This window comes from Zonotrichia leucophrys, chromosome 20, assembly GCF_028769735.1.
Source record: "Zonotrichia leucophrys gambelii isolate GWCS_2022_RI chromosome 20, RI_Zleu_2.0, whole genome shotgun sequence".
In the NCBI taxonomy this organism is placed as follows: Eukaryota; Metazoa; Chordata; class Aves; order Passeriformes; family Passerellidae; genus Zonotrichia; species Zonotrichia leucophrys.
Genome location: NC_088189.1, coordinates 10,550,479 through 10,572,026, shown reverse-complemented (window position 1 = coordinate 10,572,026; position 21,548 = coordinate 10,550,479). Strand labels below are relative to the sequence as shown.

At 38.9% G+C, this 21,548-nt stretch overlaps 1 protein-coding gene across 2 annotated transcripts in view; it reads left to right on the top strand.

The window, feature by feature from the left end:
- The first annotated feature begins 76 nt into the window (after window positions 1–76).
- The window catches only part of DHX35 (DEAH-box helicase 35), a 31,560-nt gene continuing 10,088 nt past the window's right edge, over window positions 77–21,548 (top strand). For both annotated transcript variants that reach the window (XM_064729770.1, XM_064729769.1), the window contains exons 1-14: window positions 77–135; window positions 1,453–1,586; window positions 1,982–2,074; window positions 2,220–2,297; window positions 3,876–3,980; window positions 4,859–4,920; window positions 5,574–5,643; window positions 6,234–6,293; window positions 8,123–8,235; window positions 8,402–8,498; window positions 9,562–9,720; window positions 12,116–12,326; window positions 15,780–15,904; window positions 16,343–16,397. In XM_064729770.1, coding sequence (XP_064585840.1) covers window positions 96–135; window positions 1,453–1,586; window positions 1,982–2,074; window positions 2,220–2,297; window positions 3,876–3,980; window positions 4,859–4,920; window positions 5,574–5,643; window positions 6,234–6,293; window positions 8,123–8,235; window positions 8,402–8,498; window positions 9,562–9,720; window positions 12,116–12,326; window positions 15,780–15,904; window positions 16,343–16,397 — 1,402 coding nt within the window. In that variant the 5' untranslated portion in view covers window positions 77–95. The remainder of the gene's footprint in view (window positions 136–1,452; window positions 1,587–1,981; window positions 2,075–2,219; window positions 2,298–3,875; window positions 3,981–4,858; window positions 4,921–5,573; window positions 5,644–6,233; window positions 6,294–8,122; window positions 8,236–8,401; window positions 8,499–9,561; window positions 9,721–12,115; window positions 12,327–15,779; window positions 15,905–16,342; window positions 16,398–21,548) is intronic.

Sequence of the window (21,548 nt, the reverse complement as noted above, 5' to 3'; positions counted from 1 at the left end):
GAAGGCCGGGGGGGGTGTGTGGTGTGTATTCAGTCTCCATGGCAACGCGGGCCGCGTCACGTGGGTGCCGCTTCCGGCCGCCCTCTCACCCCAAGATGGCGGCGCCCGTGGGGCCGGTGAAGTTTTGGAAGCCGGGTGAGGGATGTGGGGGTGCGGGACGTGCGGGTGCGGGGCACGGAGCGCCGCCGTGGGCTGCCCGCGGTGAGGGGTGCGGGCAATGGAGCCCTGCTGGCCGTGCTGAGGGGTGTGGTGGACAGAGCTCCGGGCTGTCGTGGTGAGGGGTGCGGCGCTGCCCCCCTCGGCGCTTTGGGGTCGCTGGCGCGTTTACAGCGAAGGGCAGCAAGGCTGTGAAAGGATTCGGGAACGTGTCTTACGGAGAGCGGCAGCTGGGTTTGCTTTGTGTCCAGAAGAGGAGGATTAGGGGTGACCTCATCGCTCCCTAAACTCCCTGACGGGAGCTGTGCTGAGCCGTGCCCTCCTGCAGACACGGCATTAGCTATTATAATTTTTCCGTTAGCTATTATAATTTTTATTTCACTGTTCGGGTGGTCAGGCGGTAGAATAATTTCCCGGGGAGGTGATGGTGTCACCATCCCTGAGGGATTTTAAGAGGAGTCAGAGTCCGATGCTCGGTGATGTGGTTTAGGGATTACAGTGGTGGTGAAGGTTGGGCTGGATGATGGTGAAAGACTTTTCCAACCTTGATGATTCCATGAGGGCAGTGGGGAAATGGCTGTGCCCTCCCTGCCACAGCCCAGGGGGTGTTTGTGGCTCCGGCTGGGTGCTGCCCGCTGTGGGGTGGCAGGGGAGGGGATGGAGGGGGTGCTTTGTGGGGTGGGTGTGCTGCCCTTTGCCGGGGTCTCCAGGAGATGTGAAGTGTGCAGGGGGATCCCAAGCAGTTCTGAGGGAGGAGCAAAATCCTGGCCATGGTTTGGAATAACCGTGGTTAACACCAGGGAGAGCAGCTCCGAGAGATGCACCTTGGAAATAATGTTGATAATTGTTGATTTGTGGTAGAACTGCTTGGCAGCTCTGAAAAGGACCAGCCTTTTAACAGTGGGAGAATTGCAAACAAGGAAATCCTACAAAACGGGGAAATCTTCCTCTTTGCTCTCAGACTTTCCTGGTTGAATGTGCAGCTGGAGATGACCCATTCTGAGATGAGATTTGACCTCTAGTTCCTTTGTGTGATTCCACAATTTCAGTTGTTAGTAGCTTTGTGATAATTTGCAGCAGGAATAAATCAAGTTTCAGTTCCTGAGGTAAATTCAGAGCTGAAGTGAGGGGCATATCCCTTGTTTATTGTTAGGTAATATTTCAATTGCTTTCACAGAAAACTTGTTTGTTTTCTTTTTATATTCCTACTTGTATGAAACATATTTCTTTTGGCTGTATTGTGATGCACCAGGCAGAAATGTGTTGTTCCAGTTAAAATTCACTCCTGTTGTGTAGGCTCAGAGGGTCCTGGTGTCAGTGTCTCGGAGGAGAGGCAGAGCCCTGCTGAGAGCAGCGCTGTCACTGTCATCTACAACCCCTATGCTTCCCTCTCCATTGAACAGCAAAGGCAAAAGCTGCCTGTTTTTAAGGTACAGGAGTTCGTTTTGATATATTAAGTGTGTTGTTTGATGCCTGATTCTTGTGTTTGTTTTTGGTGGGTTTTTTTAATTTATTTCTCTTTTTTTTTTAAGAGCAGTATAAAATCCCTTTGCAACATAAATAATAATTTTATGGCTTTGCTCTCTATTTATTGGAATTTATTGTCCTGTTTGGCAGCTGTAAATGACAGTTCTAAGGGCTTTGTTGATATATGTTATTTACTATATGCTGTACATGTCATTTATAGATTTTAAAGGACTGTTTAGCTTTTGGCAGTGAACTCCATGTAACTGTGTCTGCCAGATATGTAAATATTATAATTTTAATTGTTTTTTTATTTTTGTACAATCTGCTTTTTATGTCTAAATGTCATCTTCTCTTTCAGCTCAGAAATCACATACTTTACCTAGTGGAGAACTACCAGACCCTGGTGATTATTGGGGAAACAGGATGTGGGAAATCAACACAGATTCCACAGGTAAGTGTCTGTGTGGGTTGGTGAAATCAGGGGATTTTCCATGGAATGTTGAGCAGAACCAGGTGAAAACACCAAGTGTGAGGAGCCAACACCTTGGTGTAAGCACAGCATGACAGTGTCTCTCTCTCCCCCCTGTTGTTTGCAGTACCTGGCAGAAGCTGGCTGGACAGCTGAAGGCAGAGTTGTTGGGGTGACACAGCCTCGTCGGGTCGCTGCAGTTTCAGTGAGTGTCCCCATCTCTCAGTCTGCTGGCATTGGAACCTCCAGTTTATCAGCAGTTTATTTATCAGTTTATCCTGCTGAATAGCAGGAATCTGCATGAGCTCCTGAAGGAAAAGATGTTTCTGCTTGTCTTTCTCTAAGAGCTGCTGGTGTTACACACTGAATTCTACCTGATTAGTGGATCTGGCCAAACGTTCCAGCATTCCAGGACTGCAGATGTAGAAGCTTTGAAGTAAAACTGACTGATGTCAGCAGAACTGTGTGCAGAACTTAGGGCTGAGCTGTGATTGACTCAGGACTAAAGCTGTGCTTGTGTGACCCTCAACTTCTTTCACAAGGTGAAACAGTGATGTAAATCTGCATTTAGTTATACAGCTAGTGGAAGAAACAAGAGGTTGTGTGCCTCTTTCTAAGTTTTGAATATTTTTTTTGTGTTTGGGTTTTTTTTTTTTTTTTTGTTTTTATGGGGTGTGTTTTTTTTGTTTCTCCTTGTAAAAATGTCAGGCAGAAGGAGGAACAGTTTTATTATGAGAAATTTTTGCATATACATATTTTGTCTTGAAGAGCAGAACATCATCTGTGAGGGGGAAAAGGAGATGTTGAGGGCAGGGACTTCTCTCTGGTAGCAGCATGCACAGAAAGCATCCACTGCTCCTTTGTCTTCACAACTGCTGCCAGGCTCTGATGTGGGTGAAGTTTCTGCTGCAGCATTATTTTTATACAGAGAGCTGAGGTGCCATTTTATAACTCTCATTTTGCCTGTTCTCTGTAATATAATAAATGATATCTACAACACACCAGCATTTTCCTCAGTAGATACTGTAGATCCAGGATTCCCTGACCAGATCCAGCCTGGTTAAGGGGACAGTCTCTAGCAGAGCTCTGCATCCTGTGCTTTGGGCAGTCTGCCTGCAGTGTCCTCCCTTTTCTCCTTCATAGGGCATCCAGCTGACAGAGCACAAGTTTTACAGGAGATGTTGTGAGTGCTGCAATGATTTCTCACAGCAAACTCCCTTCTCTTCTCCCTTTCATGTCTCAATGCGTCATTTTTAAGCCTAAAATAGAAAGATTATTCCATTCAGGCTTAGTACATGGACACAGCAGGGTTTTTCTTTGAGGCTGTTGTTGCAGCCTGCCTGGACTGTGGCTGTTACAGGAGATGAGAAATATAACTGGTGATTTATTGCTTTGTACTGAAGTGAAAGTGATATTTTATTTTAATAGTGACTTTTCTGCTCTCCCATCTAGAGCATGGGAGTTGTTAGAAATAAAGATAGGTAGCTGCAAAGATATAAAGCATAGTTTAGAAATTCCTGCACTTCTGTTTGCATTATCCAGATTGACAATTATTCTGAATTCTTGGGCTCAAAGTGATAAGATTCCAACTGAAATCATGAACTCACTGCCTGTAGGCATGGGCTAGAGTGTCACTCAAAGACTGACACTAACTTGTGATTGGAATTCTGCAGGGACTAATTCATGTATTGTGGAGTTTGATTGTATTTTTAGATGTCTTTGTAATGACACAAGGTTGAAGGGTGCTGGGCTGTCTGTTGCTCATGAGGATCTCTCTTGTCAGGTTGCAGGCCGAGTTGCTGATGAAAGAGGGGCAGTGCTGGGACATGAGGTTGGATATTGCATCCGCTTTGACGACTGCACAGACCCACAGGCCACAAGAATTAAGGTGAAACACCAACAGTGTGGGGTTACTCTGAAGAGATTAGTTGAAACTCTTCAAGTTCTTTTGCAAAATTAATTGAGAACTTTGTAATTGTTTTGCGAAATTAATGAGAACCTTGTGATGCCCACTCAAGAGAATAAGTGACATTTCAGTTTCCCAAGTGGGTACCCCAAAATTGTGCTTGAAATGGCTGAGGCAATCCAAACCTTAATAAAATGAGTATCTGTTTTATTCTGATAGTCTGACAAGCACCATTTTGAATCTATAGGACAATTTCAGAGTATGGCCAGCTGTTGGTACAGCCCTGGTGTGACCTGGGTGTCACTCAAAGTCATAGGGAAAGGCTGCAGTGATTAAAAGTATCCTCCCCTAACAATAGATTTTGATTAAAAGCACAGATAAAACCCAAGATGAGTAGGCTGAGAGATAATTTGGTGGATTAAATAGCAACTTTGCAGCTGTTTTTTAGTGCTGTGAGCAATGTTAGTGTTGCTTGTGTTCTGCAGAAGAGGATTTGCTTTAGTTGTGCTGGAATAGCAGTGATGATGAATGAGACAATTTACTTTGTGATTTTTTTTTTCAGAGGCTGGTGTTCCTTTTACAGAGAAGGAAATGGAGATATTTGTTCATTAAATAGAGCTGAATTTAATTTTTTAAAGCATGATTATTCATTTAAAGTTGGAAATTTGGAGGGTTTTAGCATAAATTCTTACCTAGTTCAAGACCACAGTTGCAATCACAGTCTAATTTGGTAGATCATTAGAAAGTTAAAGGTCAGGAAACATTCAGGCAAAAGCCTACAAAAGCATCTATAAAAATCACAGTTAGTGGAGACTATATAACAAGAATTTTTTTACTTTTTTTTTTTCATTTATTTGTAGTTTCTAACTGATGGTATGCTGGTGAGGGAAATGATGGCTGATCCTTTATTAACAAGATACAGGTAAGAAAACATGGAATGAGTGCTTTCTGAAGTACAGTTTGATAAAAATCTGCTTTTTCTCAAGCTATTATGATAGCACTTTTTATAAATTATTATTGGCTATTAAAAATTAAATACCAAAAAAGTGGAAATTATTGTAGAACTCTGACTTCTTTATGTTGTAAAAATGCCATTGTTTTTTAGCAGCAACATATTGTTGTTAGTTGATCATTGCAACACCAAAACCAACAGGATTTGATGCTGTAGTTTTGAGACAAAAGCTAGGGGGGCCTTAAGGAGTCTGAATTGTTTCATTTCCTAATTTTAGATTATTTTTCCTTCCTTATACTAACAAAACAAACCAACAACAAACAGGCTTTTCTGATATCCAGAAAACCTATGCAGTACAGTAAACACAGACTTGTTTTCTTCTACTCCTTTCCTAAAACTAGCCTGATTGGAGAACAGTGTGTGTGTCCCATGTGATGTCAGGTGCATTTTTCTCCCTGCTTCACTGCTGCAAGCTTTTTGAACTTCCCCAGTTCTGTGAGTGGCTGTGAACAGCAACAGTCCAGCAGCAGATTTCAAATACTGGTGTTTCTACAAGACAGGGAGACACTGATTCTAGTGTCAGTCAAGTAATTTCTGAAACTTTACCTTTCTCCTTTTTTCAGTGTCCTCATGCTGGATGAAGCTCATGAAAGGACTCTTTATACAGACATTGCCATTGGCTTACTAAAAAAGGTAATTCTTTTTTAATTCACTGTAATTTTAGTTTGGTAATTTTAATACAGCTCTCTGTAACTGTTTTAATTTCCATCCTTTTCATTCAACCTCTGATCCTGATGGCTGATAATTGAGGGAGTGTGATTGCTGCTTCCTCATTTAGGGAGTGTGATTGCTGCTTCCTCATTTATCCTGCAGCCTATTGTACATACCCAGCTATTTAATTTGGTCATCTGACATTGAGGATCCTCTGTTTCTTTCCCCTGATGCTGAAATGTCTCCTTAGCTGATAGTTCCAAAAATACACTGTTGATTCTGCTGCTGCTGATCATGTGAAGGGATCTGATTGGGGCTTGTTGCTGACTTTCATCCTACTAAAGATCTGACTCCCACCAGAAAGCAAGAGTAAATGAAAATAACTGACTGAATGCCCTTAAAATAAATACATAAAACTCCTCCAGACTTGTGGGGTGATATGACTGCTTCAGTCATCACCTGTCTTGTAGTTTTACAGAGAGGTTTCTGGTAATCTGGGTTCTCCAAATCTTGGTTTTAGTCTTGTATTTCAGAAAGCATTTTTAACTCTGGCTGTTGTTGGTCTCTCCCAGGTCCAGAAAAAGCGTGGGGATCTTCGCCTGATTGTGGCTTCAGCCACCTTGGATGCAGAGGTACAGCTCAGAGATTTGGGTTGAAATGAGGTGACATTAGGTGACAGCTCCACTGCTATTCATGTACAGCTTATCCTCCGTGCTGCTTAAATTGTTGGAGGAAAAAATCTGCTGTAGTTCACTTGCTCTGTTTGGTTTTCATGTTCTATCAGCAAACTGTTTTGGATGTGAATTTAAATATGAATCTGCTTTTTATGTATTGATATCTTTCTCCTTATTTATATTCTTTATAAAAATATGCTCTCTTGGCTTAATTAACTAAGGGACATTTAGCCCAGTTTTGCTGATAGAAATAACCAAGTAAAAATAAGTGATGAACTAATAGATTTAATATCAGTGAGATCTTATACATCCCTGATTGACTCATAGCCTGTGGACACTTATGTAAACTTAGTTAAAACATCCTGAATTTAATTTTGAGTAGGAAGAGCAGAGGAACTCTTAGAGCTGAGCAGGATTTCACCCAGCCCTGTGCTCTGCTTGTAGCAGCAGCAACAGGAGATGCTGTTTAGGGGGAGCACGTGAGGCTGTGCCCCTGCTGTGGGTCTGTTCAGTCTGAGCTGCCTCAGCAGCTGCTGTAGTTGTAGTACAGATATTACTCAGCACCTTCCTGCTGTTTCCCTCTACTCTGTGTTTATGGACCTGCTGTTTGTTCATTTGTCTTTGATTCTGCAAATCTCCAGGACACCATGAGTAATTTTCAGGAGTTTGCCACCTGCTGTATAATGAAGTACTTGGTCTAATCCTTTCAAATCTGTTTCATCAAGGATCTCCCAGTTATTGTACTGGGGATTTGTGTTTTAAAAAAACACCCCCAAAAACAGTTTTACATTTACTTTGTCACCTTTGATTCTATGAACCTCAGCTGTGTCTTTTCAGCCTTTTCTCCCCAAGCAGAGCCTTTTCAGTCTCCCCTTTTGACAGCTATTCCATCTCCTATATCATGTTCATTCCTCTTCTCCACTTTTCCAAACTTCTCTGTCCTTAATAAGATGTGAGGTGTGAGAGCTTGCATGTGGCACTGAAGGTTTCCTTTAATGACAAATACCATTTGTGTGCTGTGCTTTGGTAGTGTTTGCACTGCTGTGCATCCTGTACATTACAATGCAAAATTTTAACTGCCAGAAACCACATTTCAAATAGATGACAGTTAATCTAAAATGAGTTAATACAAGCAAAATGATTGGTGTGACTTTATAAATATTTTTTTAATACAGAGAGTTGATGGTTATCTCTACAATGCTCATAAAAGTTGAGATGAATTATATGGGTTCTTAAGTTCCATCTTTTGCTGTTATTTATTGAAAATACTTCATGACAATAGATCTAAATTTATGAAGGTGTCACAATACATAAATCAAAAACTTTCATAAATCATGCCTAACTCTGCTTTTACAAAGTGAAATCTTGGTGTTCAGTAAGGGCTGTAAAATTTACTCACTCACCCAAAAATGGATGAGAATATGCAGGCCCTACACAAACCTTTTTGCAGCAATTATTTCTAAGTTCTTCATAGCTTTGACTTTGCTAATTTGATAGATTTAACTTCCAGTTAAAAGTTTATTTATCTTCTTTTTCCAACTGTAGCAGCTGATATAATTAATTTTTTTCTCAAAATAATAAACATGCAACCTTATTTGTGCTAAATGCCTGAACCCTGGACAGAATAGAAGGCAACAAAATCAAACTTTGACATTTTTTATGTGGCAGTATCAAATTGATGAAGTAAACATCCAAGTAGTAGTAATTTAACTTCTTTGTGTCTTTAGGTTTTTCTCTCCATTCCTTGAAATGTCAAACTGAAAGTGTTTGTTTTTATTTCAATGTAGAAATTCAGGGATTTCTTCAATCAAAATGATACCGGTGACCCCAGCAAAGACACCAGTGTGATCCTGACTGTTGAGGGGAGGACATTTCCAGTGGACATCTTTTACCTGCAGAGGTGTGTTCCTGTCTGCTCTTGGCAGTAGTGACACTGTGCAGCTGTGCTATCATTTTGTCTAGGTCAGAGCTCTGGTGTCCCAAAGCTGCTCTGTTTGTCCCTGCTGGAGGGGAGCAGTCTGTACCTATTTTTCTGCTCATGTCTCTGCTGTTTTCTCTCCCCATAGCCCTGTTCCTGACTATATAAAATCAACTGTGGAAACTACAATGAAAATTCACCAGATGGAGAATGATGGTGATATATTGGCATTTTTAACTGGCCAGGTATAGACATAAGCAATTTTGGTTTTTTGGCTGTATTGTGAGCTTTGCAAAGCTGCCTCAGTCTCCTGAGGCTTTCCTTAGTTGTGCTTACTTTATTCTCAGTAAAGATGACAAACATTTCTCTATTGATGGGAGCAAAACTAGGCCAGTCCCAAAGATGTGAAGACAATATGTGGCCTGAATTTATCAAAGCTAGTGATGGATGATAGTTTTTGTCATTTAATGCTGTATTTCTCAGCCTTGTTAGTGAGTGGAATTCTGTGTGGTTTGCTGGTGCAAGTCACACATACCCAGTTGTTAAATTGACAGTGAGTCATCATTAATAGTTAAAGCAAATGGAATTTCCATTTGTTAAGCTTAACATCTGAAGTGTTTGACAGAAAAACAAATTGCCATGAGATCAAAATGTACTGGTCTCTTCTGCTCTATTTGTGCTTGTCAGCTCACTTTGCAGCTGGGAAGAGCAAATGGGAGGCAGCTCATTTCTGCAGTGAGCAGCTACCTTGAAGAACTTCAGTAACATCTTGCATATTTTCAAAGGCAGTTCCTCATCCCCTTTATTGATTTCACTTTGGGATAATGAATTTGCATTTTCATGAGGCAGTGTTTGAACATTTTGTTTTCTGTCTTTAAGAGTGAGATGCCACAGCTGAGATTAAACATGAAGCTGAGCAGGAGGTGTCAGTGCTGTTCCTGTGCCATTCCTGATCCAGGCCCCAAAATATTTTGGCCTCCCATTTTGCTCTCACCAGTTGAGATAGACAGGAAAATTAAATTGCTCACTCCTAAGCTTGGTTCAGTCCTTTCCCATGATTTTGCTCATGTGTTTGTGATATGACATTGACTCAAATAACAGTGAACACAAACATGTATATAAAACTTTATTTATTCCTAATAGCATTTTATCTTAAGAATATTACAGCATGGAGTGAGCTAGTCAAAATCCTGGAGTTTGAACAATTACAGTGGTATTATTTAGTGCAGTTTCTGTATCTAGGTGACAGGAATGTGCTGTTACAGTGCAGCCTGTCTCACTGTGTGCCCTGTGCTGCTGTGGCTGCAGGAGGAAGTGGAGACTGTTGTTTCCATGCTCATAGAGCAGGCTCGGGCCCTCGCTCGCACCGGGATGAAGAAGCACCTCCGTGTTCTGCCCATGTACGCTGGGCTGCCTTCTCCTGAGCAGCTGAAAGTCTTTGAGAGAGTCCCTCACACTGTCAGGAAGGTGAGCTCTTGTGTATGTCTCAATTTCTACCACCCTATTGGAATATGAATCCCAATATTACCAGTTAGATTGTGCCTGGGCCAGTCTGACCCTCACTGCGGAGCCAAAGGCGGCTTCTGTGGTGCTTCACCCCAGAGACACCTTCAGCTTGCTGATGGTTTCAGCTGGGCACTAAACAAGTCCAGGCTTGTCAGGGACTCCGTTTACCTTAGGAAGAGGCTTCAGGCGAAGGTGAAGAGAAAAAAGGAGGGATTCTGCCGGAGGGTTGTATGCAGTGGTTTATTCCATGGTTACAGAGGTCTGAATCTTAGGAAGACCTCCAACAGAATGCAGAGCACATGGCCTGCTTCACCTTTTAAGCGCAGGGGGAGGGGAGGGGACAGGTGAGCCACCAACCAGGTGGGAGGGGGCGGGGTCTCAAGGGACAAGGGACACCTAGACAGGCCAATGACCTCTGGGCCTGAGGGGCATCCTTTGAACTCGACCAACCACACAATGCCTTTCCTGGAATGTTAAGCCTGATTGACAGGACTCACTCAGCATGGGGGCAAGGGGGAAGGGAGAGGCGTAGGCACACCTGGGAAGGGACCTGGAAGTCTAAACCAGGACATTACAACACACTACAACACCACCCAGCAGGGTGTCTGCAGCACAAATGTTGCATTTATCAGGTTCACATCATGAGTTCTGTCAGCTTTCAAACTGGGAACCAGGAACATGTTCCCTGGCTTTCCTTTGCATCTTTGATCACTCCTAGACATGTCAGTTCCAGCTCTCTGTGCCTCATCAACTCTGCAATTTTTAAGTGTCTCCATACAACTTTGTATTTATCATCTTAGCCTCTGAACTCCTTTGCTTTTACCTTTTTCTTTCTTTTTTGTGATCTAAATGTCCATGGCTGTTTTCAACCAGTAGTAGAAAAATTGGTGACAGAGTGGGTAAGTGCTGTATTTTCATCTAAGGAACAAGTTCAAGCTTATTTGATTTTAGTGGAAAAAAAAGCTTTGTTTTGACTTCTGTAAGTCTTGTTTAGACATTTAATGTCACAGAAGTATATAATTGGATGTGATTAGTGCTTTCTGCTTATGCAGAGCCTGTGTTGGGGCTGAAATAAGCTGACAAAACTACACTGAGGTGACTTGTAATTCTTGTACCTGCTGTAGTTTGACAAGTGAAATTGTTCATCTGCCACTGCAGAACGTTTCATATAAATACTTCTCTCTGGAATATGACATTAGTAATTCAATTTTCAAAATTTACTTTTTAATTTCAGATGAAATAAACATTAGATTTCCCACTGTAGTCTGGGAACAATTATTTTATTATTTTAGGGCATACATATATAAGTGAACCCTGGAGGAATGCTGAATGTGGAACTCCTAATCAGCTCTGTTTCCCTTCTGTCTCCCACCTCATTCCTTACGTAGCTTTGCATCTTCCCACCTCACCTTACATAGCTTTGTGAGTGTACAAAGAATAATTCAGTGTAACTGAGAAGCAGAAAGAAAACATTCTTAGTTTTGTGGAAAATGCCAATTACTTGTTTTTAAAATTTTAAAAGTTTAATAGTAATAAAATGGTTATAAAAATAGTAATAAAATTGGGGTAATAATAATTTGGACAATTTGAATTAGGACAATATGAGACAATGGAAACAAAGTTACGGATGTCTGGGTACCTTTTTCTGGGCAGCATAAAAAAAGTTAACAGAGGATTAATCCTTAAAAGCAACAGCCTGTTGCGTATTCATACAGCTCATACATGGTACATAAATTCCATTCAAACACAGGATTCTGTCTGGTCATCGTCAGCTTCTTCCTCTTAATCCTAACTCGGCTGAGTGAGATGGGAAGAAGTTCATTTCTTCTGATAATGGAGCAGTAAATTCTCTTTCTCTGAAAGATTCAGGTGTCCTGTGGCTGCTATCTCAGTGTGAGTCCTTTCTTTAGAAAACAAGTATCTTACATAGCATAGTTTCTATTTTAACCTTTTGTTATAACCTAAAACTATGTTTAACACACTACTTAAGAGAATTTATACAGCATTACTTTCTAACACAACAGACAATATTCATTTTAATATTTGCGAAAAGCCAATCATAAAATACACATTTTCCACAGTTTGCTACACAAGAACACTTGATTTACAGTCAGTTAATCTTTTTCTCTGCAAACACTGCCAAAGATTTTCTCTGCAAACACTGCCAAGCTCTTTTATGAAGAAAGAATAAATTTGAATAAGAAAGAGGTTATGAAGAACTGCTGTGCAAACTGGGCTTATTTCAAGCTGACAGCTCTTTCTGCTGCTTTTACTGTATCTTTATGTGCTCCTGAGTGTGTTCTGGACCTCTCATGCTGAGGTGTCCCTGGCTGTATCTCTGTGTCCATCCCTGCAGGTGATCGTTGCCACCAACATTGCCGAGACCTCCATCACAGTGCACGGCATCGCCTTTGTCATCGACTGCGGCTTCGTGAAGCTGCGTGCCTACAACCCCAAGACGGCCATCGAGTGCCTGGTGGTGGTGCCCGTGTCCAAAGCCTCGGCCAACCAGCGGGCGGGGCGGGCCGGCCGCAACCGCTCCGGGAAGTGCTACCGGCTGTACACAGGTCAGGGCCCCGCGCTCCGGGCTCCTGCTCCTGCAGGGGGTTAGGGAGAGAGGGCTGTGCTTGGTCACTCATCGAAACAACAATAGTTCCCTTTGTTCCCAATGTGTCCCTTGGTTACTAATGAATAGCACTATTCATTAGTAATAACAACAATGGTTATTGTTGTTACTAATGAAGGAATGGGATTACCTCTGGGTTAAGAACCATTTATTATTTAGATAAATGTTAGTTGTAGAGGTTGCGAGATTTATGAGATTAAGTAGCTGGTTATAGTTCAAGAGTAGTCACAAGTTTCTTCATTACAAGGTAATATAATAAAATATAATATATATATATTAAAAATAAATATATAAATATATATATATAAATATATATATAAAATATAATAAAAAAAGAACTTTCTAGTTATATATTTATAGAATAGATATAAATTCTATATAATATCTATATTATATAACGATAATATTTATATATTAATAATATATAAATTTATATACATTATACATTATATTACATTATACATTATAATATTACATTATACATTATATATTGATATATATAATTATTATTGATATATATAATTATATAATAATTGATATTATTATATCAATAATAAAATACATAAAACCATAATATTATCGTATTCAAATTATATAAATATATCAGTAGAAATAGCAATCTATAATATAATTAATATAATCTATTCATAAACACAATACTTTATACTAATGTATCAATTTCATATTAATATCTAATGTAAAATTATATTAATATAGAAATTTTATATTACTATACTAATATTTTTATTATCTTAATAATAAATATTTTGTATATTATATATACAAATTAAATTATGTAAATAATATAACTTATATAATGTAATAATATAATATAATATAATATAATATAATATAATATAATATAATATAATATAATATAATAGTATTACATTATATAAGTTAATAATATAAATATATATAATATATATTTTATATAATATATAACTTTCTAGTTATTTATTTATAGAATAGATATAAATTCTATATAATATCTATATTATATAACGATAATATTTATATATTAATAATATATAAATTTATATACATTATACATTATATTACATTATAATATTACATTATACATTATAATATGACGTTATACATTATATATTGATATATATATTTATATATCAATAATAAAATACATAAAATCATAATATTATCGTATTCAAATTATATAAATATAATATATCAGTAGAAATAGCAATCTATAATATAATTAATATAATCTATTCATAAACACAATACTTTATACTAATGTATCAATTTCATATTAATATCTAATATAGAAATTATATAAATAAATTAATATAAAAATTTTATATTATTATACTAATATTTTTATTATCTTAATATACTAATATTTTATCTATTATATATAATTAAATTATGTAAAAATATAACTTATATAATGTAATACTATTATATTATATTATATTATATTATATTATATTATATTATATTATATAATATATAACTTTCTAGTTATTTATTTATACCTATTTATATGCTTTCTAGTTTATGGACACATGTTAAAGGTTTATTTTGTTTTTTTAACTTATCACTTCTACTGCACTGTGGATACTTTTGTCTAACAGGCTGCTGTTGTATATACACATGTTTCTATTATAACTTCTAAACTCTTAGCTTATTCTGTATAACCTCTACACTACATATATGTAACCTATATTATCTATATAACCTCACCCCTGCATTATAATCCCTTCACTATCTTATCAATACAGTTTCTCACTGAAGGTATATTCTTGCTTACAACTATAGAAATATAAGTTTATGATTTTTCTGTTTAATGTCTGTGTATTGTATTTTTACATCAGTTTAAGCTTCTTCTAAGGTTGTAAATCAGATTCTTTAGTATCTGTGGAAGTTTCTATTTTTCTGATTCCACAGTTGTTCCTCTGGCTTGTTTAGAAATACCTTGTTCTTATGTGCTAGGTGTTAGAAACTGAATCTTTTTGTGACTCAGAAGCACAAATGGGGCAGAGTCAGCTGTTGCAAACATGAAATATTGATGCAGCTCTTAAACGTGGTGAGCTTATTAGGAAGTTTGTTCTTTAAGGATTTTGGTTTCTGAGCAGTTTCAACTTTTTCTACTTACCAGTATTATAATCTCTCTTCTCTGACTGAAGTCTTTATAGACCTTGCATTTAACGAAAGGGCTCTGGAAATCCTTTTTGTAATTCAGAGAAAACTTTGTGTCTCTTTTTTTCCTAGGAATAGCTGCCAACCCCAAATTCTTCCCTTGAATCAATGACCCTGGCAGTGCACAAAAATTGCTGTTACAAAGAAATCTCTTGGCCACCTCACACTGTCCAGAGAGCTGCAATCAAAGTGTCTGTTCTCAGCTGCTTAATGAGAAAAAGCTTTGCAGCTGAACACTCCCATTGCTGATGGGCTTCAGGTCCCCTCTAGTTTTACTGGAGCTCTGAGATGTTGGAGATGAAGCATTTTCCTTTAAAATGTGTTTGTGCTTGCCAGCAGTTGCCATATTAAACCAAGCCATGATTTATGCCCTGAATTTATATGAATCCTGTAAGAATCAGGAGACAAATTCTGCTACACAATATCCCAAGCTTACATAGCTTTGGGAGTGTTTTACTGGAGAAACCATAACTACACTGAAGATATTTTTGTGTGCTCAAGAGCTCAAGGTTTAGGGAGTGCTTTAAGAAGTGTTTTAAAGGAGGGAGAAATAAAACAGAAAAGAAGAAAATGCGCAGAGTGAACAGCAGCAGGGAAACAGCACTGTCTTTGTCCTAGGGAAGGTTTGAGATAGAAAAGCATTCTGTAGAAATTAAAATAATGTAGAATGTGCCCTCTTTTTACTGCAGAACAGTTGGTTAGTTAGTGGAAGGTTTTATCCTTACATGGAGTATTTTTCCAGACTTGGACTTTATAGTGAGTGTGATTTTAAAAAGGCATTGTTAAATAAATTGTTTTTCCATCCTTAATCTTTATTTAAAATATATATTTAAGTAGTTACGAAAATAGTGTTCTTGTACTGAAAGCATGCTGCTTTGAAACTTTTCCATGTCTCTTTAAAAGAAATGCTTTTTTTGTAGTATTGCACCCTGCCTTTTATTTTCTGACAAAACCGTGAAACACAAGAGAAACAAAACATTTCCAGATTTCTGTGAAGTATTTATAACACTTCAGATTGAAATGTGGGTGGGTGAACTACAAAATCAAAACTGTAGCCAAAACCATTGAATTGTAAAATACAGTAATTGGAGAAAGATCATCTTTAGGATAGAGATTATCTTTTAACAGCTGTTAATTATCCATATGTGATAATTTCAACTTGAAATGGGTGTGATTCTGCATGAATGGGAGCTGCAGCTCAGTCCCCAGCTGTGATTTTCTCCCCCCACAGAGGAGGACTTTGAGAAGCTGCCCAAGTCCACGGTGCCGGAGATGCAGCGCAGCAACCTGGCCCCTGTCATCCTGCAGCTCAAGGCTCTGGGCATTGACAACGTGCTCAGGTTCCCCTTCCTTTCGGTGAGTCCGGGCTCTGAAGGCTTTCCTTGGGCTGAAGAGGGCTCAGGGGATGTTTTGGGGATGGCCACAGAACCATTCATCATTGCCCTGCTGCTTTGGAAAGCGTAGCTCATTGTCCCCTGTCAGGCAGCAAAGTGTATTCTGGGAATCAATAGTGCAAATAATATGTGTGACCACTTAGAAACAACCATTTATAGTCCAGAGTTTGATGTTTCAATTGTTGAGAAGTTAGGAAAGTCTTAAAAAGACAAAAGACAAACTTCTGCAATTCTATAGAATTGTAACTGCAGTCCCTTTGCACCGAGTTCATGAAGGAGGAAGACTGTGAGAGCTCTTTGCAGCAGAGAGCAGGCAGTTAAGGATTTTACAAAAGAGGAAGATCTATGAATTCATGTTCTGTGCTGATAATTTCAATCAATGCCCATTTTCTCTTCACAGCCACCCCCTGCACAGTCGATGGTGCAAGCTTTAGAGCTGCTGTATGCTTTGGGAGGTGAGATTTTAATGCTTTGCTTTATTTGGAGCTATATTGCAGGAGTTGTGATAAAAAGCTGTAATTTTTATTTGGTGATTGGATGGACATTAATAAAATTTGCATTTCAGAACTGTGCTTTGAGAAAGAAGGAGAAACACAGGTGTGACTGATGGAAACTTTTGTTGGTGGGTTTTTAGAGTGTACCTAAGTCTCTTCTAGATTTACTGTCTTTTCTTTTGATTATTTCAGATGGGTAAGCAAACAAACAGCAGCAATGGAGTTTAAACTATTTAAATTGGGTAAATGAGTATTTTATAGCTGTCTTATCTGTATTTCCTTGCAATTTCATGACAGGAAACCACCTATTTATCCTTGCTAGGAACAGGGTTCTGAGCTGATGAGGGTGTTTTTTCCCTGGCAGATCCTCTTTGTGTTCCTTCAGTCCTTACAAAATGGTATGATGATAAAAATGGAGTTTGGACACTAATTAGAGGAGTAGAGGAGTCAGACACTAACTTTACCTGCACCCTTTTGGATAAATTGTTACAAACCTAAGACTTGGTGTGGTGGTCTTTATGGGAACGTGTAACACTTGCAGATATAAACAGGAAAAGTTGTAAGCAACGGTTTGATTATAATAACCCAGACTTTATCAAGGCTGATAGAATTGCAACTTTGTTCCTTAGTGGGACTTCGAAAAGCACATTCTGTCTATTGTAAATTTTCCTGTTAACACGTTGCAGTCATTGTCTGATCTTGCTGTGTGTGTGCTGGAACTCTGCCTAAGCATTGGGAGTCAAATGTGATGCCTGAATTTGGGAGAGCTCAGTCCCTGGAGGCTGTGCATGAGGCCCCGCAGAGACTGTGGTAGTTTTCAAACTGCCTCCTTGCTATGATTTTGAAGGTTTTACTGACAGAAGTTATTAACAGCTAATTTAATTATCATTTTTTAAATGAATTCCAGTCTGTTCTCTGCTCTGGATGCAGGATGGGCTGTGGCTGAAAGGCTACACCTGCTGTAGTGTAATGCTCTTCATGTTTGTGCTGTTGCTCCTGCAGCTGAGGAAAAGTTCAAACCCACAACAAATCAAACTGTTCTGATTCTATTAGCTGTGATTACAGGATACAACCAGTAACAAAAACCCCTGATCACCCCTAAAGCCAGCTCATTTTCTCCTGGATGAACTGAAACTGTGTTTCTCTAGGCAGTCTGTGTGTTTCAGTGAACAGCTTTCTGTTTTTTCATGCTTTTAAATGCATGCCACTTGCAAAGACTCTGCTCTAGTTTTAGTATTGAACTTGCCAGTTATGGACAAGTCAACAGATACACACAAACTTGTAATGAAAAGAAAAGATTAGTCTGACAGATCTTGAGAGCATAATTCAAAGTACTTTTCTACTATTTAGCTACCTAAAAGAGTATCTTTTTAAAATTCTGTTCTCTGTGTTACTAATGACAGCTTGTTCTCCAATTCACTGGAGGCTGAACAACACTGTTGGCATATGGTTTGATTTTAGGTGCTTCTGTGAGGAGCAGGGACTTGGACTTGAGCCTTATGGGTGGGTCCTTTCCAATTTGAAATATTCTTTGATTCTGTGTGTTCATTCTGCTTTTATTCATTATGCTGCTGTTGACTACTTTAAACACTCAGATCACACCGTAGTAATATGTTTTTATACAGAGTTTTCAACTCCTTTTTGTGTGGTGAGTGGGATGCCTGCTGCCTAATTTTGTTTATAGGAAGAATTGTTATATTGTTGAGATTTTTTGACAGCTGTGTAATCTTTTTGAATGCAACAAACTAAACAAAACAGAAACTTGATGTGAGGCCAAGTAGTCAAAACTAAGCTGTGTTTGACTTCAGCTCCTTGTTTGTAGCTAATTCAGAGTTGACAATGTTTGCTCCATTATGTAAACATGAGGCAGCATAAAGGAGATTGTGTAAGTTTTGGAAGCTTCCAGAGGTTTGTGGCTGTTTTTAGACCACTCCCAGATGCTGTGCTGTAAATTGTGGCAGTCTGCTCTCTTTTTATTCTCATGGAGCTGTAACTGCCTGGCCAGCATTTTGCCCTGTGCTGGTTCAGTTCCATCTCACCAAGGAGGGTTTCACTTAAGACACTTGGTTCTTGGCAACCTCTGCAAGCTTGGAACAAGGACCTTCACAGTGGCTCAGGAATGTGTTGCAAGGATGAATTCACAGCCAAAACCACCTTAGGGAAATGGAGAGGAAAGTTCAATAAACTCACTGATTAGCTGGGTGATGTTTTGGCAGAAGTGTTCTGCTCATGTAGCTTCAAAGAGCTTTTATTCTCTTGGCTGCACAGCTTTGTAGCAAAGCAGAGAAGTGCTGATCTTGGTGTTTCAGATGGAAGGAAATGTGTGTGCATGTGTGTGATACACTCTTCAGTTTTTGCTGAAGTTTAAGGTGAAGTTTTAGTGGTTTATTATGAAGATTTTATATAAAGTGCAGAGGTGAAGCTGCCCAAGCATTTGCAGGTGCAGTGAGGATTAAATTTCTCTTGTGCAAGTTGGAACATGAATTTCATCATTGGCATTGCAGCCACATCCAAAAAGGCAGTTTGGGCTCAGGCCCCTGTTGTGCCAGGGTGGTGCCACCTCGTGCAGGGCAGATGCTCCCAAGGTGAGATAGCTGTGTTGAATAAACACATCACTGTTTGTAGAGGGATTATTTTTACAGTGGTGCAAACTGATTACATCAGGAATATATCTCCTCTGATGCCTTTTTGAGAGTCTGAGTTGTCAGTTGGAGTATATTGGTTTTAAGCATAATTTAAGAGGTAAGTAAGCAAGCAAAAAGTGGCTTTATTTTTAGGGTTATTTCAGGTCTTTGATGAAGATTTGTTTGAGAGTTGTCACCTATCAGAAACAGCTACTCTACCTAAGTTTATAAAGGATAGTTTTAATCCCTCAGCCTGTCACACACTAGTGATTGTTACTTGAAACATTTTAGTGCCATGGTACTTGAATAATCTCTCCTGAGCACATTTAATTGAAATCTTCATAATATCCTTTTCTAAGATCTTTAATTTCCTGTATATATGTGGATTTAGTGATTCCTTTCAGGATTATTTGAAGGAAACTTTCACCTATTCCAAACTAATATCCATTGCAGGCTATATTCAGGATTATTACTACAAATAGATCTGTGCACAACCCATATATAGATCATGCAAAATTGTATTGACATTTGTAGGATGCAGCAGAAGCCAAAGGATTTTGGCTTGGTGCACCTGTAGAAAGTGGTGCATAAATATATGGAAATTTCTCCTTTTTCCTACTTAGGAATGCAGCTGCCTTTCTGTAGATGAAAATCTATCTAAGCTCTTAGTTGTGGTAGAACTTAAACTTCTCATATGGCACCAGTCAAATGAAAGCTGTCATGCCTTAATTTTTGCAGGTGACTTTGTGTTTAATGTTAGTTCACCATTGCACAAAAGCTGCCTTTGGTACCTGTTTCTGAGGAAAACTCTGTGACATTGTGTGAAAAGCCTGGTAGGTTTTGTTGGACAGTGTAGGGGTGTGTGAGTGAATCACTACATTGTCATCAGCTGGTAGCGTATCAAATAATAAAATAAACACTGGCTGGAGGGATCTGTGGGTTCAGATGTGCTGACATGAGTTATAGGAGATCTCATTCCTTGACCTGAATTGTGGTTTTGCTTTTCTCTGTGAAACAGAGCTGCAGTGCAGCCGTGGCTTTGTTACACCACACAGTCTGACAAATATTGTGTTTCTATAAAGTGAGAGCTGTGGTTGTGTTTCCTCAGGTCGCTTTGCTGTGGTTGGTTATGCAACCTGCAGTGCCCCAAAGTCCTGCTATGGGCTCTCACTCACCCCTGCTTTGTTGCCTTTCTCTTGTGCTTTACCTCTTTGTCATGCCTGATACTACTGAGCTTCTTGAAGTTTTCTCTTTCAATTTTTACTCTTTGCTGCCTTTCTTAGCAAGTTTTTTTCCTTATTATTGTTCCCTGTGTATTGTACTTTTTTTTATCCTACATCCTCTTGCAAAGGAAAGACTTTTCCATTTAAATCTTTCCCTGAAATCTCAGCACAAAGCTCAGAGTTAGACTGTGACCTGTGCTTTGGATGGGTCACCCTTACTGCAGGGGTTTGACTGGAGGGAGCCAAACCTCTAAAATGGTAAATGTGCAGGGCTGCTCAAGGCTGCTTTGGCCATCACAGATCAAGCTGTCAGGCCTCCCTCCTGTGCCATCTCCAGGAAAAAGGCCACAGCTGGAGCATGACTGGCAGTTGAGTGGATGATACATGGGGCAAACTAAACTGTAGGAAAGCTTCATCAGCTGTGCATCTCTTGTTTGCATAATAATGCATTATTTTTCTCCATGATCTAAGTAGATGTGTGTGGTGCTGTTCACAGGAGTCCCAGGATGAGGGAAGAGATGAGAATCTTAACTCCATGTTTCAGAAGGCTGATTTATTATTTTATTATATATATTCTATTAAAAGAAAATGATATATTAAAACTATACTAAAGAAAGAGAAAGGATTTCATCAGAAAGCTAGCAAAGAAAGGAAAGCAATGGAATCATAATAAAATCTTGTGACTGACCAGAGTCCCAACACAGTGATTGGTCATCAAGTAGAAACAACTCACATGGACCAATCAAAGATGCACCTGTTCCATTCCACAGCAGCAGATAATTATTGTTTTTCTTTTCCTCTGAGGCTTCTCAGCTTCTCAGGAGAAAAAATCCTGGCAAAAGGATTTTTCAGAAAATATGTCTGTGACAGATGTGCTAAGAAAAATGACACCTTACCATCAGCAGTGCCTCCTGTTCCTGCAATAATGCCTGTTCCATGTTTTTCCCCATTTTCATTCTCATCTGCTTTACATCCCCATGAACAAAGATGTTACTAAATATTTACCAAGAGGATCAGAGGTCTAACAGCTAATATCCCCTCTGGCCATGGCATTGACTTGGACTGCAGGTTCTTAAAATTATTGACAGTAAGAGTGAAACTTGGTCAAAATTAAAAAACTTGTGTGTTAAGTATATTTGAAATATAAACCTGATGACCCCTGGGAGAGTAAATAGGTATCATGGATTGCCTTTATGCAAATGTAATATACACTTAGCAACTCTAAGGTGCATTTGCTATATTTTAGCTTGTAATTGGCTCTTTAA